The 19,606-nt window shown below is 38.1% G+C and overlaps 1 protein-coding gene across 2 annotated transcripts in view; it reads right to left on the bottom strand.

Annotated features, from left to right (window-relative positions):
- The window catches only part of LOC129363148 (mitochondrial import inner membrane translocase subunit TIM16-like), a 105,642-nt gene that overhangs the window by 78,104 nt on the left and 7,932 nt on the right, over positions 1-19,606 (bottom strand). For both annotated transcript variants that reach the window (XM_055035034.1, XM_055035036.1), the window contains exon 7: positions 17,478-17,528. In XM_055035034.1, coding sequence (XP_054891009.1) covers positions 17,478-17,528 — 51 coding nt within the window. The remainder of the gene's footprint in view (positions 1-17,477; positions 17,529-19,606) is intronic.

Genomic DNA, 19,606 nt, shown 5'->3' with positions numbered 1-19,606 from the left:
GGGGAAAAAGGCTGATGCTGGAGTAGTATAAGGCTGAATCTATTGCCACTGAGCAATTCATCACCAACACAACTGGCTGACTTCCTTCCACAGGAAAAACAATTCTCTGGCATTCAGACCAAACTGGGAACAAGTTGAGATCAGACTATTATAAACTGCTAAGTGTCTATAACAGCAAAGCTGCTTTTAGGAGCCACAAGAGGAGTGTGATTCATTCTCTTGGCTAGAGATTCCAATTGTGTTTAAATAACACGCACAAGTAAACACTGAAACTCACCATCATCATTTTTTTTGCCATATTCAGTCATGGTGACACACAGCTGAGAAGCGGTGCAAAGCATTTAAGGGGGTGACAGCATTTCCTGTGAGATCATCATGGTGACAGTCTTATGAATTAATAAACACCATAGATTAGGAGGATAAATCCAAGTGCATGATGAGTCTGTAAGCTCTTTGAGACATAACTGCAGAACAATAGTGTTAGTATGCTCTGCTGACACCAACAAGCTGTGGTATTTGCCATATTTAGTGTTGCATTTTTGGGGCACTGTACTGGAACAGTAACGCCTCAGAGCCAGTAGGTTGTGGTCCAAACCGCAAGTGTGAAAGAAGTCCATTACCCCTTCACATGTGAAAGTGCTCTGGCTTCTTCCAGTCACCAAAAGGTTTACTTGTTTGGTTAACTCTTGGCTCTAGCTTGGCTGTGGGTGTTAATACCAACCAGCAACCAGCTGAAACTTTGACAGCTTGAACTGGCAACAAGCTGTCGCAGCAGTCACTTTTCAGAAAAATCTAAAACCAATCCTACCAGTTCTAGATTTTTTTTTCTTGGAAGTACAATTGTTGAAAATTATTGTGTTGCATTTGGAGGAGCTTAGGAACAAATCAAAGTCAGAATTCACTGAAGTAGATAGAACATACATATAACAAATTTTTATAAAATTTGTTCATAAATTAGTCAGATGAACACAATGAATAAAAGGAAACAATGAAATACAATTAATGAAGGAAAACAAGATGAAGAAAACCTTAATGACCTCAACATGCTGGTGGAATTAGCTCAGTGTACTGAGGAGACCTTAAATGAGCTTGAAAGAAAGGTTTGGCAAAAGCAGTGAAACCAGACACACTGAATTTACACATAAATGAAATAATATTAACAAACAATTAAAATTCAATCTTCTGGAGCATCAGAGGTTCCAGTCATACATTTTAAACATAAATGCCTATTCTACATATTGTTTACCTCTTAGTAGTCTAAAACCAAAATAAATAAAAAAAATTTCTACGTGAAACGTCTAAAGGAAATGCTTTCAGGAAAGAAAACTTTTCTTTTTGTGCTTTACTGGACTCCCTGCAACATAATCCAAGCAAATCCAATAAAGTGGCATGAACTCTTTCGGCTGACAAAATGTTGAGTAAATTACACCAACAAGATCACACCCATGTCTTGAGACACGTGCAGCCTTGTACCCTCGGGTAAGGATGTCTTTGAGACTTGGCAGCAGAAGCCATGAAGGAGGATTATGGTTATGCTCTATTCTGCTCACCTTCTCCTTGTAAAAGCAAACTTTCAGGCTAAAGAACCACGAAGCAGCTGCAGCTACTACTACCACAGCCCAGTGGCAGCCAGAGGACACGACATCTGGACTTTGTGAGTGTGCGCACATGCGTGTGGGTGTGTGCGTGTGTGTGTATACGCCAAACTATATTTCTCTGCCACTGTATATGGACATAACTGAAAACCCACTGTTCTTAGAGTATCCATTTAAAGACACATGCAACATACAGAGTTTGACAGATCTGAAAAACTATGTAGAGAGAGAATGAAGAGAGAGAAAAGCCAAATCTGACTTGATGTGAATAACAGAAATAGGACAAAAGGAGGTGTGGGGAATGAGCTACACCAGCTTGAATGATTTGTGAAGGAAGTAGAGGAAACCATATCACATCTTGAGAATAAATATTACCAACACAGGTGTGAGCCTCAGTGGTGTTGCAATGTATTTTCTATGTCTATTAAATGATAAAAGATATGAACCAGGTGGGGACAGTGAATTGAGCAGAATTACAGCCAGGATGACGGCACTGATGGATGAAATAATGCAACTGAACCTTGAATGACACTAGAATAAGTTCACAAGGAGGTTATGCACTTTGCGAGCTGGGATCCAGATCCTTCAAAGTGCCATTCAGCAGTCTGGCCAATTACGCTTTTATGAGCCTATTAAATATCCTCTCCCAATATAAACAAACGAGTATCACTTCTTCTCCTTCTGTAGCTTCCCCCCAGCTATTTAACTTCTGAACTGTAACAGACGGAGTGCACATCTGTGTCACTAGCCGAGAATGTTGATTCAACCACCAGGATGAATATCAGGTGTCAGTCAACACATAAGGGAGCAATCACAAGCTCTATCTCCATCTCTTTTTGCCCTCCTTTCTGTTCTGCAGATTATCTCATGAAAGTTGTAGATTTTTTCATAATGTGTGAAGGTGCAGAAGAAATGATTATTTTTGCAACCTCATGTTGTCCACCGTGTTGACAGCCTGTGGTTAGGGTGGTGTGTCAATCACGTTCCTAGTCTTAACTACTCATTTTAGCCTTCCTAGAAATACACGGCACCGTGAAATTTAAAGGATTTTTTTAAAGTTTTCTTTGGATTTGTCTGCTTTCCTACAATTTCCTCTCCAGTCCTTCTACCTGCCAATGACAATGACATTAACTTGACTCAAACTACAATTTAATTCATGTGAAAATTAATTGTCTTTGGTGCACTGCTCACTACATTTCCCCATTCTGTCATGTTACAACCAAAAGTTAAATGCATGAACATAGTTTTTAGTTTAACAAAAATATGAAAATTGAAGAATTTTTTTTTTCAGACCCCGCTTACTCTGCTAAACTGAAATAAAATCCAACAAAACCCTGAGCTTTGAAAACTTGATGAAGCACTGCTTAACTGATCATGCCAAAATGGATTATGGCAAAACTGAAACATGGCCAGGCATAAAAAATGACAGTCCAAGCAAGGACAGTATTAATTAGCTAAATGATCAAGGTCCCCATTGTAATGCTTCAGGAGCTGCAGAAAACCACAGAACTGTTGACAGGACAAGTCAACACTCCACAGCTCTGGTAAGAGCAGCAAGTTGAATGGCATTTGTCAAAGAAAGCAAAAAAAGTCATGCTTGCAGTTTGCCACAAGCTACGTGGAAACTATAAGAATCTGATCCGGTCAAATTTGAAATATTAGCCTGGATGTAAATTGATTGTACATCACCCTAAACATACCTCCACAGTAAACAAGTCTTTGATACTTTTTTTCCCCCCCACAGACAGTTAATTTGGTCAGTTGATGATAAAAGGAGCTAAATACAGAATAATTGTGGAATAAAAAGTTTTCAGAGTCTTCAAAAAATGTAAGACGGTTGCAGGACAACAACCCTAAAAAAACAGCCAGAGCTAAAATGGAATAGAATAGATTAAATTAAATTAATGCAATAAAATGGTTGAATTATAGTCTAGGTGTTTATTTCATTCTGGCTTCTCAGAATGAAAATAAAAGAAAACAAAATTCTTTTCCAGGACCGTAGTTGACTTTCAAGATATGGACTTGGTAAGTTAGATGTCTTTAGCAACATTTGCTGCACATAGCTGCAGTTGCAGCTGCTCTTCTAACTGCTTCCTCATTTTCTCTGAGATTCTCTTTATTTGCATGTCCTTTAAAGCCTGACTGATGTTAAAGACAGTTTATTTCCCTCTTTTCTAATCAATAGCTACTGCAGCTTTTATCACCCCTACATAAACCAGAACTCAGTCTTTTGATCCAATACTAATGAGTCATTTTACTAATTAGTAGGTTTTCTTCTTCCTGTTCTGTCGTCATGGGCCATTTAGGCTGTGTTTTAAATCAGCATAAGCTGGATCCAGTGTAAGTCTAACCCTACAGAAGCTTCTAGAAATAGGGCAGACCGAGGGGCTGGAAGATGGAAATCAAACCGGCCACTATATGCTTTCATTTCCTCTGTCCCTATTCCTATTTTTTCCTCTCCTAATTGAAACCATATTACATTTTGTTCATTTCTCCAGAATGTCCAGAAGCCACAAACTGTTATTTTCATTACTTCTTCGTACACTCTCGGGCTTCTCACAGACAAAAATAAACGTGGAAGATGACAGAAGCTGGACGGGGAGTTTAAATCTGAAGGAAAAACAAGGAGGGAATTCTGCACTTTCAGATTTAATAATTAAAAAAATAAAGAAATTCTTCAAAAAGGTTAAAGATCATTTCAATATAAAACATCATTTACCTCTAATTTAACTTTCTACTGCTTAATTTAGTTTTCTAAGCAGAAACTCCTGTAATACAATGAATGCAAGGCAAAGAATCAATTTGGACTGTATTTTTCTGATAAATTAAAATGATATAAGATCATATAAACTGGCGTTCACATCCTTTTTAGAAGCTAGAAGGATAATATCTAACAATGCACAAAACTTTTGAGCACATGATTGCATATAAAAACATATTTGCTTAAATTTCAATAAGCTGCAGCTTGTACGGCATCACCTCCTTCACCTTTGCCGATTGTCATCTTTGTTTCATCAGCAGTCACTCTTTCCCTACTGTCATTTCTCCCGAGTCAGCAAATGAAAACCCCATGTGAAGTGAAATGCAGCTGACATGTGAGCCAGCCAGACAGTGAGTGCAGCTTTGAGACAAGGTCTACTCAGCAGACACCAGGCCAAACCTGCAGATCCTGTGAAAACAGGATCACAAGCTGCACTGTTCCAAATGTATTTATAGTTTCCAGGGAGACTGGGATATCCAGAAGTCCTTTCTGATACTTCTGAACCATTTTTTAATCTTTTGAGTTTAAAACCCCTTCTGTTCTTATATTTAAGCCTGAATGAAAATAAGGATACTTTGGTGACTCTTTATTGATCCAGAGGAAGTTATGATTAATTAGACAAGGAGAATTCAAAGGGCGTAGCTGATTTTTACTGGTTAATGTTCACTACATTTTTATACATTATTACTTTCTGCATTGTCAAGTTATTTCAGCGACCAACAACTCTGCCCAAATGTGTATTTCTTGAAATTGAACTGGCATGTCTTTTTGTAAACTAGCCCAAGTTCAATAGGTTTGAATTTAGAGTGTCTGAAAACAAAGGTTTTCTACAGATTTTTGATTAGATCTAAATATGAACTTTGAACTGTATAGACTGTAGAAAGCATTATGTTGCCACTACTGTTTTTCATTATGCAATAATAGTGTGTCTAGGGTAATGTGCAATGTTAGTTTTACAAAAAGTTCAATTCAGTCTCATGTTTGCTGAATATAACACAGGACTTCCACTGAAATGGGACTTTCTATGTCTTTCTACCCATCAGTGGAATCTATTTACTAATTAGGCTTCTCAGGCCAGTTGTTTATTTAAAGGTATTGCAAAAAAAAAAAAAAAAAAAAAAAGCGCTCTTCATTTTTTTTTTTTTTTTTTTTTTAATAAATATATTTCTTTTCTTGGTCATTCATGAAAAATGGTTAAAAGTGCATTGGGATGTGAATGAATGTGGAAATTATTGAATGGTATCAATTCTTTCAAAAAATAACTTAATTTGAGTTTATTTTTATTATTGTTTTAAAAACCGCATTCGATCTATGTGGTCCCATAAATAAATAAATCCAGAACATCTCTCTCACTATTGTGTCATTTAGCAAAAAGAAATGATTTTGGTAATTCTAACTGTCCTAAAACAAAAAAGGTTTGGTCTAATTTAACTTTAGAAAGGGAGTAAACAATGTGCATGTGTGTTTTTATTCAGGATAAGCAAACTTCTGGATTCAACTGTAAATAGGCCTAAATTGATGCGAAAGCGTAATTTGTTTAGTGTGTGGACACACGAAAATTTTTCAAACTAAAATCCACATATTTAGATTTTACATTTTGAGTAAAATATGTTTTTGAGTTACTGTGGGCAGTCCAAGTTTTGAAGGAAGAAGAGAATGAATACCTTAAACTGTCTGTATGTGGACTGGCAGCAAAGACACTTTGCCTATTGGCAGGAGAATCCCTCTGGGAAAACTAGCCATGGTCACAGCGGCTGGTCCTGGATGAGAGCGCAGATACTCTGTTCCTGGAACTAACATGATTAACATGCTGTTTGAATTCCCTGAATAAGTGTTTGGATCCAAAAGAAGCACAAGGCGGCCAGAAGAGATTTCAAGTACACATTTGGTGATCTCTGGGGTTTTTGATGGTTATTGTGGTGGAAGCTCTAGCAATGAATGTTCTAGAGATGCACTTAGTGGCTTGGGCCTTAAAATGCGAGCACGGATCTGTGGGGCAGGATGGGGCACTAATGACAGATGGAGGAATGATGCTGCTGACAACCACAAGAAATCCTAACGCTGGGATGAGAATCTGTCCGCCAGACCTGCTCTACAAAAACAGACACGGGCCTCCACGAGGGAGGGGTCTGATGGAGGTGGGGTGAGCGACACTGAGGAAGAGAAAATCATGCCTGTGCTGCTGGAGACATCATGAAGCACCTCAATTTCTAAAGCCTGACCAAGCCCTCCGGTGCCTGTTGTCACTTATAGCAGCAGTGGATGCAGCTGGCTGACTGCACTGCGTTTCTGAAACCACATCACAGAGGCCTCACATCTTCAAAGTACCCCCACACATTTGTAAAGAAATATGAGTTCTGAGCAGTGACATCCATGAGGGCACACGTGTGCGAGGCACATGGCCTTCAGGGGTGTCATTTATGAGCAGCCATGAACCCTTCTGACTGCTGTAAATCCTGGATGCTATTCTGTGGTTTTACCTTTCAGTATTCAACTAATATTTGTTCGGTGCATTAAATTATATGGATAGATTTTTTTTGTTTGTTTGTTTGTTTTGGGTTTTTTTTTAGAAATTATGTATGTTAAAGTTTATATGTCAATAGGAAATAAAAACTGGGAAAAGTAAGAACATGAGAAGTGATTTGATAAGATTGAAAATATTCTGATGAGTGACAGCTTGATGAATCACCTCATCTTCACAATACTAACAACCTCCTGTTGCTGCTCATGCTGAAACAAAGAATCCCCAGTTATGATGGGTCTTTAGTTCCCCCCAATGTTTAGCAACTTTATTCAGGGATGTCGTCTATTTAGCTCTAGCATGAAACCACAGAAGAACCCATTGCTTTAAGAGGCTCAATTAGCAAAATATGGCCTGAATTGGCTTTGTTGAGAAAGAAGGGGATGTTTATAAAACATGTGCAAAGCACATTTAAGAAGTTCAACAGTTCCCACTCTTACAAATGTGTTATTTTTATAGGAACACTGTCTTACTTTTCTATAAAATAACCTGGACAGGTATGCACACATGTATCCCATTCCCAGCAGTGATGGTAAACAGCAACAACACAAACACTGTAGGGGGGGATATTGTTACAGCGCTGCTTCAACATGTATTTGCCACCACTCATCCATGCAATGTGGTTTAAAATTAGGTTTGTATAGAAACAAATGGCTGCAAATAAGGTATCAACGAGACATAGACCAGTCACATTCTCACCGTGAGATAACTGAGTAATAACTTTCATGGTATTTACACAAAAATCTACAACCAAAAAGTACAACATGATCAAATTGTGCATTGCTTGTGTAGTGCAGAAATGTATTATATTTTATTTTAATGTAGCGTTAAGTAAAACATAAAAAAATGCAGTAAATATCAGGCGAGTGGTCATTTCTGAAATCAAATGTTGTACATCACAGTATTAAAAACATGATATGGTGATGGAGATTTGTTTTCTAAAAGCTACATATGTTTCTTTGGCTTTGAAGTGAAAGGCATAGTGGCAGGATTATTACTTCCCAAACATCAGTTCTACAAATTTTTCACAACAGCAAATATTTCCAACCAGTCAAATTCTTGCTTTGCTTTGTAAGCAAGAGAAAGCTGAAGTAGACGTTCAGGCAGCTGATCAGTGGTGGTGTGCTGCAACATGCGTGTAATGGGACGCAATGTGTTGGCTAACTTCAGGTAACTCATTAAAACTTCTTTAAGTTTTAATGAGTTAAAATGTTTTGTATCTTGATACCAGTAATCTGGAGATTTCTACAAGCAACCTAACTTACTCTGTGCTAAGTTTCGGGAAAAAAACATAACAAAAAAGGGAAAACAGAAGCAGAAGTAATATACTTTGTGAATCAATAAATGCAATGTTTTTACTGCTTGTCAGCAGTGATTTATGGCCATAGTTTTGCTACATATAAATAAAATATAACTGAACTGTTTTTCCACTTGATTAGTTGAGCCATTTAGTTCTAATGATATAATTGATATAAACCGTTTGTCATTTCCTAATCTAATGATTTTTGGCATGGTACTCCACAAAGAAACAATCTCTTCAATGAGGACGTTTCCATCTGTTTCCAGCACTGATAAATCATTTGAACCCTTTATTAAGTTTGATAAATGTGTGTACTGAAAATTAGCGATATATTATTTGTTGCTAATGAATGAATGAACAATTAGTATTAGTTCAGCGTTTCCCATCTGGCTTCCTAAATTTACATCACATCTTGAACTTGTTTATTCTCATTAACAAAACATCATCCATGTTTGACAAGCAATAGTTTGCATGCACTCATAATCCCCAGAGTGATTCAAGTGCATGGCAAGTCTGCCTTTGTGGAAACTCAGCTCTTCCATGCAGCTCCACATAAAGATAACCTCAAGTAATTAAGCAAGACTATCGAGAAAAGAAAACACAGACTGTACTATGCTGCTGAGGGAAAATTTTAAAGTAGCAGCATTTAGTCAAACGAAGGTCAGTGTGCCAGTCAAGAATGGAGCCAGAGCTGCACTTTATTCCCCTAGAGCCACATTGAGGTTGACCAATCTGCATCCGAGATCCTCATCTTAGTTTATTCACTGAAGGCAAACTGTTCCTCATTACTGTGATAAAACTCAGATGGTGTTTCTGGATATCTCAATAGCAACATGGATTTTCTCAACAGTATTGATAGTTAAGATATACGTGACCTTTCATTTACTTTAACTCAACTCCAAAAGAACCCTTCAAAAATTCCTGGACTGACCTTTAAGATTTAGACGCAAAAGAACAAACAAGCAAAGACGCTTTTCCCAGCTCCAAGCCTAATCAATTTGCCAGATCTGGTTGAAGTCATAGGTGAACAGAATAGTCACTATTGTGTATATTTTCCTCCTCAGTCAAACTGAGAGACAGGGCTAAGGGAGTCACAAACCTGAAGTGATCTGCTCAGTTCTACAAATGAGCAAATACTTTGTTTCTCTTTTTTTTTTTTCAGTTTTCTTGTGATTGTGGAATGAGAAGATGACTGACCCAGTCACTGCATTTTTGTCTCTTTCAAACTCTCCGCTTCAAATTAACATTAGGTACCAAAAATCAGGAAGAAAAATCTGTGATGGTTCAAATGTTGAAAAAAATACTTCCTACTTTAGTGATAGTCAAAATCTTTGCATTTGTTAGCATCTCAGTTTTGTATTTTTGTTTTGCTTGGTATTGCATAAACATATCATTTGGACATAGACCATAGACCTTTATTAATACTAATATTAATCATTTTTATATAGCCACTGAATGAAGTGTGATCATTTTACTTAAGCTATTCAAATCTGAAATCTAAGAAACAAAATTTCCTTGCTTTTTTAATTTTATTCATTTGCACTTCATTTTGATGATTATGAGACAGATTTATTTCAGTAATTTGTGTGAATTTAACATAGCTCACAACTCCTAAACAACTTAGTAGATAAAACAAAATCATCAGAAATCGCTAAAGTATCTCTTCATGATCATGATGGTTCAGCAGAAAGCATAAATCACCATTAGATTTTGGCTCCAGGTGTGATCCACATGTGTGCATAGGGACTTAATTAGTTGGAAAATAGAGGTCTGTGAACAGCCAGCTCACTAATGAGGCCTCCTCTCACAAACAGCACACACATGTTAGCAAAGCTCTCCATTTGCCAGCTGGCATTCATCCTTATCCCTTTCCTCCAAATAAAAAATGTGAAAGGAAAAATCTTCACCAACAACCTAGAGTGTAAACCCACAAATACACACACACGGAAATGCAAAAAGAAGACCCTGTTCATTAGTACAAGCCGTTAGAAACCTCAAATCATGCTGCCGATGCCCACGAAACTGAGCCTCTGACTTTTTCCTCCTGCCTCAATTACATCTCAGGATCTATATAGAAATACAATCTAAATAAATCATCAAGTGAAACCTCTCCAAGATGATAAAGTTTCTTATAAATGAAAAAAGGCCAACCAGAGGAGTTCCCGTAGGTCATAAAACCCTCAACACTGACAGATCAATCCTGACTGAGATCCGTCCCATCCAGTGAAGTGAATGGATTATCCAGATTTCATTCCATTATTCCTCTCACCCATCAGAGTAAAATCCCATCTCCTCATTAAAAAAAGAGTTGACAGTTTTTTCCTGACTCCCATAAAACTCAAACTGGCAGCGAGGTGGTAACCAGTAATGCAGGGAGCTGAGGGATGGAACAAAGGAACAAGAAGAGGAGAAAACACGAGGGGAACTGAACATCTGGGCTGAGTTAACCGCTGGCCATTACCAGGTCCTGAACCCAGTCAGGCTTGATGGGGGGGGTGGAGAAATACAGGCATGATTTGCTGGGTTTGTGAGTGATTGGAAAAAAAGGTGAGTGTTCACAAAGAGGCAAACCACAGAAGTGAGATGGAGTGGTCAGAGAGCTGAATGTTTCTAAAGAAAAAGCCAGCAGCTAAATGTTTACATGTCTATATTTAAAGTAAGGCTGTTAAAAAAGTACTGATTTGTTTTTAGAGCCAGAAAGAGAAACTTGTGTTGACCTCAACTGGTAATAAAAGACTGCAAACAATACTGGTTATAAAATCCTTTGAAAAGACTTTTCCACTTTAAAATGATCATATGAGCTACTTTTACAAATAACTTTTAAAAACTAGACATAGATCTTGGCTTGATAGGGGTCTAAATTATGCATCTTGTGAAGTCTGAAACAAGGCTGCTGCTCTTTAAATATGTTTTCTTTCACATTTCACAGTGTTGACTTTGCATCCCACTAGGGTTTGCTTTAAACATTTTCCAAATCCACACACACGAGTTTCACTCTCAAAAACACATGAAAAGTTTCCTTCACTGGCCTTCGGTGAGAAAAATCTTACTTGTACAGAACACAGGGCAATTTTGAAACTGAGAAATGTGTATTTTTTTTTTACATCTCTAATTGGTCACTGAGTTTAAAGTGTTTAGGTAGATATTTTTACAAATGCAACTCAGTGTTTCACTTATTATTAATAAAACGTTCCTTGGAGCACCTTAAATGAGAGCTTAAATGACTCAAACCTAACACTGGATACATTGAGAGCCAAAGTTGCTCTCGCAACTTGGATAATGAGGATTACAGCCATCCTGGAAATGCAAAAAGAAAAAAATAAGTAATTCAAACTAACTTGTGGTTTCATTGAGCCTTTCTTCCAATAAAATGGGCCGTGACATTTTATCTTGAGTTTATCTAAAGTTTACCTGGTCATTTTGTGATTCTGATATCGCAGAGAATTTTTTTTAGCTGTAGATTTGCACATTAAAATAAAAAGGGGCATTGAGGAAAACACATGTAGAAACAAAGAGGCCTACTTTAAACCTAACTGTATCGTCTTTCTGTTTTGCCTTCACCTCAGTCCTCAGGGTTCCCACACGTTTTTCATGTCAAAATTCCAGACTGTAACTCCCAGACTTTTAACCCTTTTTAACCAGTTTTAAAGTGCTGCACAGAAATTCCCCCATTGTGGGGAAAAAAGGATATGTCTATTCTGCTCTGTATATTGCAGATACCTTCAAAGTGGTCAGGCTTTATGAAGCAGAGGATAGACACATGGAAAGAGATAAAAGGGGAATATAATTGATCTTTTTTTTTCACAATCCAGAAATCAAAAACAATAGAAGCACATTTCCTCCTTGTCCAGGCTGTGCAAGACGCCTGTTTCCATCTAGCTTCTAATCTGTGAGACGGAACTAAAAGAATGGGAAATGAGGGCACAGAGTCCGAGTTTGTCTGCCTGTGGTTTACTTTTGATGTAAAGATAAATTTAAGCACAAAAGAGAAATACAAGATCAACCTTACAGTTAAATACAATACAGTTAAGCTTGGCTCCGTTGTGAATCACAAAAACGGAGAACACACCTTCCAGGAAGCTCAGACTGTAATTTATGGAAGGGTATAAAAGATGGTACTGTACTGAAACCACTGTGCTTTTCTTTGGCCCTGCCCAGCGCTGCCTCATCAGATCCAAACCCCTTCTAGCCCACGGTGCTCTCTAATTTCACCCAGAGCAGCAGAAGCTCGGGCTGAGAAAGAGGAATCTGGCCCCCAAGTCCAGCAAACTATTCCCTTTTCCAGTCTGCCTCGTCTTCCAGCAACCGCAGATCGACAGCTCTATGGCCAGTAGTGGCCTAAAACTATGAGGGGTATTTTCGGCACTGTAATTTGAAGCACATATGGCGCGCGCACACACATACACTCTCAACAACAGATCCACACATGCAGCAAATACAAAGATATTGGGAGGTAGATCAAAAGATGCGGACAAGTGGAAGAAAGACAAACGCCCGCAAAGGCACGTGTCTCATTAGTATCAGGTCAGAATAAGTGAGTGAAGAGCCTGAGGAGTCTTGTGGCTCTGACCAGGAACGTAGCACAGAGGCCTAAATACACAAAGATGCAAAAGCAACTTATCTAAAGAGGCCAGTTGAGGGATGTTATGGCAGAGCAGCTGGGACCGAGAATCGAGGCTTCACAAACAGAAAAGGCCGATTATTCGACATGTTCTTCTTCTCACACCAAGTGCGTTTTTAACTAAATAAGCAATTCAAAGATCTTCAGTGATTCTTTTTCTTCCCTAATCCCAACAGTTTGAAAAATTTGGAAATGTAATCCATAAGATGGCTTTTCCAATAAGAAAAAGAAAAGAAGGACTGAGGCTAAAAATAACAACAGGTCAAATTAAGACTTTTTTTCTCCCAAAATAAAGCGCTCTACTGTGGAGAAACAGAAAAAGCATCCAGACAATTTTCTATTTTGTGTGCCAGCTTAGTAAATTCAACAACCAGATTATAGACAAAATATTTACTGCTCGGTTTCTCCAAGACTTTAATTTTCTTCTGTAATCCCATTTTCCATAAATACAGCAAGAGTAAGACTGTAATTAAGAGCTTTAATTTCCCCACCTGGTGGTTGGAGAGGTAGTAGGGGGAGATCCAGAGCAGGCTGTCTCAGTCATAGAGCCTCTGAATCAGGATCGAAATACAGACTGTCAATAATGTCCTTACAGGTTTGATTCTAACCACAGGTGGTTTTAAAATGTCTCCATTTTGTGGGACTTAATATGTTACCAACAAAAACTTCTGTGCACTCTATTGGAGTTTTATTTGATTACTCAACAGAAAGTAGTGCATAATTATGAAATAGAAGGAAATGCATGAATGGTTTTCAAAACCTTTCAAAAATAAAATGTAAAAAATAAATAGTGTTGATTTGCATTCAGCGAACAGAGACATTTAATATGAACGTAGTTTAAACATTTAACTGAAAACATGCCTGTCCAACTAAACTGGCAGATCAGGTATCCAGAACATTACTCAGAGAAGTAGCTAATTGGTCTTTGGTAACTGGTGGAGATGTACAGATCCATCAGGTGAGGAAAATTAGTCAAGACAGCAGCTATTAGTTGTCTTAACAACAAACAGAAGTCAAGACAACAGCTGTATAAGTCTGAAGTTTATTGAAGATTTTTGCTAAAAGAAAGCCATTGCTGAAATAAACACAAAAGAAACTCAATTAGATACCTGACAGAAAAGACTTAGAGGACACAACAGACATGTAGAAAGCCCTCTTATCACATGAGGTCAATTCTGCTTTTGGTCAACCTCCTAATCAATACACAAGTTGGAAAATTTACACCATACACATAGTAAAAGATGGTGATGGGAAAATCATATTGTAGGGATGCAACTCACAGGGCAATTCAGAAGGAAAATTTGTTAGAGGCTTTAATTTGGGGTTAAGGTGAAGTATTACCTGTCCTCAGGACAATAACCTTAAACATACAGGCAGATGTACATTGGAATGTTTTAGATCCAAGCATATGATTTATGATAAATGTCCCAGTCAAAGTCCAGACCTAAATCCAATAAAGAATCTGTGGCAGTGCTTTAAATTAATTGTTCACAAAGTCTCTCCACTCAATCTAAGTCAATACTACAAAGAATTGGCTAAGGGTCAAGATTGTGTACAGTGAAAACAAAATTTACATAATTATGCAAGTACTAGGATTACTTACTAAACACATTGGAAGAAATCCTGAATGAGGTCAAATTCATTAATTGTGATTTAGCTATTTATTATAGTCATTTTAAGAGAAATCTATGAGTTGCTTTAACAAGTTCCAGTTTTCTTGGGTTTTTGTTCCCCAGAACTACCTTCACGAAGACTTGTGGCTTCTCTTGATGAGGACAACTAGTTGTAACTCATGTAACAAGCCAACCGGACCTCCCAGAATCGCTACAAAGTCAAATAGTTTGGCCCTTGAGTTGGCCTTCTCATTTTTCTTTGTGGCCCTGCTGGCCTTTTTCCTGCCGTTTTTATACTTGCTCATCAAAATGCAAGTTGGAGAATGTGCTTTACAACTGTCCTTACATCAGGCACAAAACATACTTTGAGGAATCTTGCTGAAACCACTCAGCAAAAAGAGAAATGCTGCATTCTGTCATGTTTCATGGTGTTCGGCAGCTTCGTTGGTCTGTACAATCAAATTACTGTACTCCTACGTTTCAGCGTGTTAAGGATTCATCATCCGCACCCTGTTGACCACTCTTCAACAGATGGGGTGCTAATTGGAGCTGCTGTGGCTCTCCCATTCTCCAGAGACAGTTGCACATCTGAAAGCTGTCGGGGTGAGGCTTTTCCCAATCTGTTCTATGGGGCCTTTAAAACCAAAGCCTCTGACTGCTGGACCTGATGTGTTTCAAAGTTTCAGAGAGAGATAGGGGGAAAAAAAGGAGGACCAGAGTAACCCTCTAATAACTTAAATCTGTGCCTCAACTTTTGAAGGTCTGAGGTGGTTAAGTCATATGCCGTGTGAAGAGGACAGTGGGTTGAATCACATCTGCACATCTTGGTTGTCTCTGTGGTAATGAGGGCGGAAGAATAAATCAGGGAGTTTGGGGAGAAGAGAAAGAATTAAGACAGCGGAAAAGCAGATGAAATTGGCTCGAAGGCTGTTTCGCAAACCAGCAAACTACAGTAACCAAAGACTTTTCTTAGACAGAAAGAACATTTGTAAGAGGAATGCAACTACAAAGCTTTTCATCTTCCCCTGCTACATTTCACAAGAGTAGAGCATCCAAACAAAGGTTTTTGGCCTTTCCCCTTTGATGATCTATTTAGATCTTCCAACATTATCTCAGCTTTTTGGCCCACTGATTGGGACGGTCATGGAAGAGGGCTGAGATGTCTATTAATCCATTTTCATCTATTTGACCATGTTCTGGATCGTCACCCAACTGAAAACCCAAAGACGGTGCATCTTTAGTTTGATCTATGAGGTCTAACGACCAATTTTTAAAAATCAGAGTGATGGCATAGAGTCCAAAGTTCCCAGGGAGAAACTGACCCACAGCATCACAGACCCACCACTGTACCAAACACTTGGCATGAGCCCAATGATTTGAGTGGTACATTCTCTCATTGAGCCACTGTGCAATGTCATATTAATATTCTAACAAAACAAGTTATGACTCAACAACCAAAACTTCCCAAACCCTCTGATGCACAAGAAATATGGTAGAAATGAATGAAATGTACCAACTATTTCATTAGAACTGCTGTGGGTGCCAATGTGGTACCTGGGATTTGTTAAACATAGTTATTTGTTTATTGAATACAAAAAATTGTTTCAGCTTATATGATCATAAAAAAAGAAATAAATAAAAAAGCCTACACACAAATATCATGCAGAAACTATGCAAAGAAATCAAGGAAGTTGAGAAAACGTACCTCAGTGTTCCAATGGAACAAGCATAGTGTACTTTTCCATACTTCCTATCCTGAGTTTTTCCCCATCTATTTTATTACACTCTGGACTGGATTTTCAAAGATTAAATACAGAGAACTAATAAAACAGTCTGTGGTCATTTCTAACTTAATTTCACAAAATGTAACAATGCAGGAGATCAGAAACCTTGCAGTATTCATTTCATGCATAATGCATCTAATTCACAACTCCTGAACTAAAATATTTGGGTTAAATAGAAAAAAAAAAAAGACAGAGATTTAGAAATTGCAGAAGATGATGTCCTTTTACCCTGTCACCAGAATGAGTTATGCAACTCATTCACCCCTCCAACAGTATCAAGTGATTTACATAAAAGCTCATTTAAATTATATTTGAATTACACTGAATAATTTGTATTATTTCAAAGAAAAGCTTCAAAGTTCCTTGCATACTCAGACAACAGAGAGCTCCGTTAACTATCAGAAATCTTCGTTTCGCGTCTCAGAGAGACCTTGAAGGTTTCTAAACAAATAAAGAAAGTGTGGTTGAGCACATAGTGTAAACAGATGAAAGAGTCCACACATGTACACAGAGCGTGAACACACAAATATGTTCCCCCTCTCATTGCCATACAAGCTGATGTGCCTCCCAGGTATTTCTGGGATGTGATATGTAATATGCTGTGGCATGCAGTGTTTTTGCAGGATTCCTCATATTTACAAAACCAGAGAGCCCACGAGGCGGGCTGAGCATCCCAGTAATTAAAACACACTGGGAGGTCCACCACCAAAATGTGTGAGAATATTTGCCCTACGTTGAGAAGCCTCTCATGACACTTCTATTTCTTATCCTCTCAGCTCTGAAACAGCTCGACTGCCCTGCCTTCCTGTTGATGCTCGTTGTGATGACAACCGATGGCTCAGATTTGGGGGTCAGTGAGAGATTTACATTGAGGGGGAAAAAAACTGTAGTATTTGAGAAAGAGAAGTATCAGAGAGTGGTGGGTACCGTGGGAAGGTGAAGGCAAGGACTCCACCATGTGCACCACATTCATAAATTAGCAAGATGAGTCACTGAGTGGCCGGTGGGAGCTCCCTATAATACTGTAAAAATGTGTAGTAGATACATTATGGGGGAAAAAACATTTGATAATTGCCAATTCCAATTAGCAATGGGCATTAGTGATTAGTGTCATGCACTGCTATTGGTAAATGACCACTATTTAGTCATTAACCAATAGTGGTGAATCACCAGTGGTAATTACTTCCATAGAACAGTGATTTTGAAAGGAAGGAGTTTTCTTACTAACAGACCAAGGAGGTTATAAATCCTCCTATGATTTATTAAAATCTGGTGGTCTTACCTGAACAGGTGTCAGCTGGGCTCTGGGATCAAACACTCGCAACATCTTGTCCTACAGGAGAAGAAAGCAAGATTAAAAACAAAAGGAAAGAGATGGGCTATAAAAAAACTTTGTTGCAAACAGACAATGACTCAAATAACATCAAGTATAGAAGGCCAAAGCAAATCTGACATGTCATTTTAATTAGGCTTTTACTGATTTTGTTTGTAGACTATAATATGAGTAACTTCTTCTGTTTAACATCTTCTAGTTCCACTTTGTCGCTTGTTGTAACCGCAGGGTGAGTCAAGTGCAACTCATCTAGGATGAGTGATTGATGAGAGAAGAGCTACAAGCACTTTTATTATGCAGGTAACTGTGCTTGTTGGAGTCTAATGAATGTCTGCGCTTTACTTTCTTTCTATCCTTAGAGTAAACTGCTAATTCCTCTATTTAGACCACAATAAGACTGATACAACTTAATATCACAGATTCTCATTTGGCTTTCTCTGTGTTTTATGCATTTGTAGGCTTATTAAACACACCACAGAAGCCTGACCTGACCATCGAGCAAATCAAATAATTTTCGAATAAATAAAATCTAAAACCTAGATGCTCTTTGTTCTGCATAATGATTACTTTCATTCTCAGCCCTGTGTTCACAAAAAAGATTCTGAAGTTAAGTTGAAATTACATAAGAGGAGAGCTGAGGAGTAAGAAGTTTAACATGCAAGACGTAAGATAGCTTGTTTAAGTTCAGGATTTTCAAATTGCCTTACAGAAAACGTGGAAGATATTCCAGACTTTTCAGTTGACAATAGTACTTTCATGCAACCCAAATAAAAAAACTAGAATATTAATGATGATTATTGTAAGTATTAACAAATGGTCATTTCTCGTTAGTATAATTCAAACAAAGAACAAAACTCCTGAGTTTAGTCATTTAATCAGGAAAAATCCCACTGATTCACCGTCAGAAAATAAAATCCAGTGACCTCTCTGTGCCTTCACATGCCTTGACCCCAGTCTATTAAAACACACACTGCCGAGGCAGCCAATCATAGGGAACTGTATGTGATTGAAAGGAAATGATGCCTAATGGGATCAGGCTGTGCGGGACGCTTGTGTCTGAAGCCGTGTCACTCAATACTGCTGTGTGACTATGATCACAGCAACCGCCTGACACATGGAGCTGATAGCAGGTAATGCTTTTAAGCACTTGGGCTCAACCATGCCACACCTAACATATACATGTCAAAGGGAATCAGGAGGCTGACTATAACACAGAAAACTCCACTTGGACACACTCAACAAGAATCATTGTTGAGTGAAGAATCTATCTTGTTATCCTTTCACATAAAAACACATGTTGGAAGAATTTGAACAAGCTTTACCTTTTCTCCACTCTGATCCTTTCTGCAATTAAAAGATGGATCTATTTGCAATTTTTGGCATCAATAGTAAACATTGGTATAAATAATGAATTGTTTGGGGTGGGAGGGTTTTGGTATCTGACTTGTCTTTGTCTGTGCAGCCCACCCATGAATATGATGCCCCCTAAGTCTGTCTTTGGGCCTCTGTGACCTGGGAGTAAGCTCTGGGCTCAGAGAGCAGTCCAGGAACAAAACACAAACAAATCTCCTCCTCATGACCTTTGGGTAATACTCCACCTGTTCTTTCCACCAAGCTTTAGTTTACAATTCTAGTAAATATATTTCTTGCAAACCCAATTAAAAACAAAATAGTGATGGCACACAGTTAACGCGTGCAACCCTTATATAGAGGCCTCAGTCCTGAATGCAGCCATCACAGGTTCGAGCCCCATCCTGTCGACCTTTGCAACATGTCATTCGCCTCTCTCACAGCCTCCTTTTCTGTTATTTCACTATCAAACAATAGGAAATAGAGCCCAAAAAAATTCTTAAAACAAACAAAACAATCAGACAAATTGTAGCTTCGAATGGTTCAGAAACTATTATCAAAATTTTACTTCACCGCAGACTTTCCTTCCATTATGCTTTGGAATAATTAAATACAAATGAACTTGCATAAAAATATAAATATAGAATAGTAGTGAGCATTTTGAGTCTCATAATCAACCAAAGTGTTGCAGTGCAAACAACACACAAAGGAGGACAATATCTGGCTGG

The sequence above is a fragment of the Poeciliopsis prolifica genome, unplaced genomic scaffold (assembly GCF_027474105.1).
Source record: "Poeciliopsis prolifica strain line A6 unplaced genomic scaffold, Auburn_PproV2 SCAFFOLD010, whole genome shotgun sequence".
Classification (NCBI taxonomy): domain Eukaryota; kingdom Metazoa; phylum Chordata; class Actinopteri; order Cyprinodontiformes; family Poeciliidae; genus Poeciliopsis; species Poeciliopsis prolifica.
This window is presented reverse-complemented; position numbering and strand designations above follow the sequence as displayed.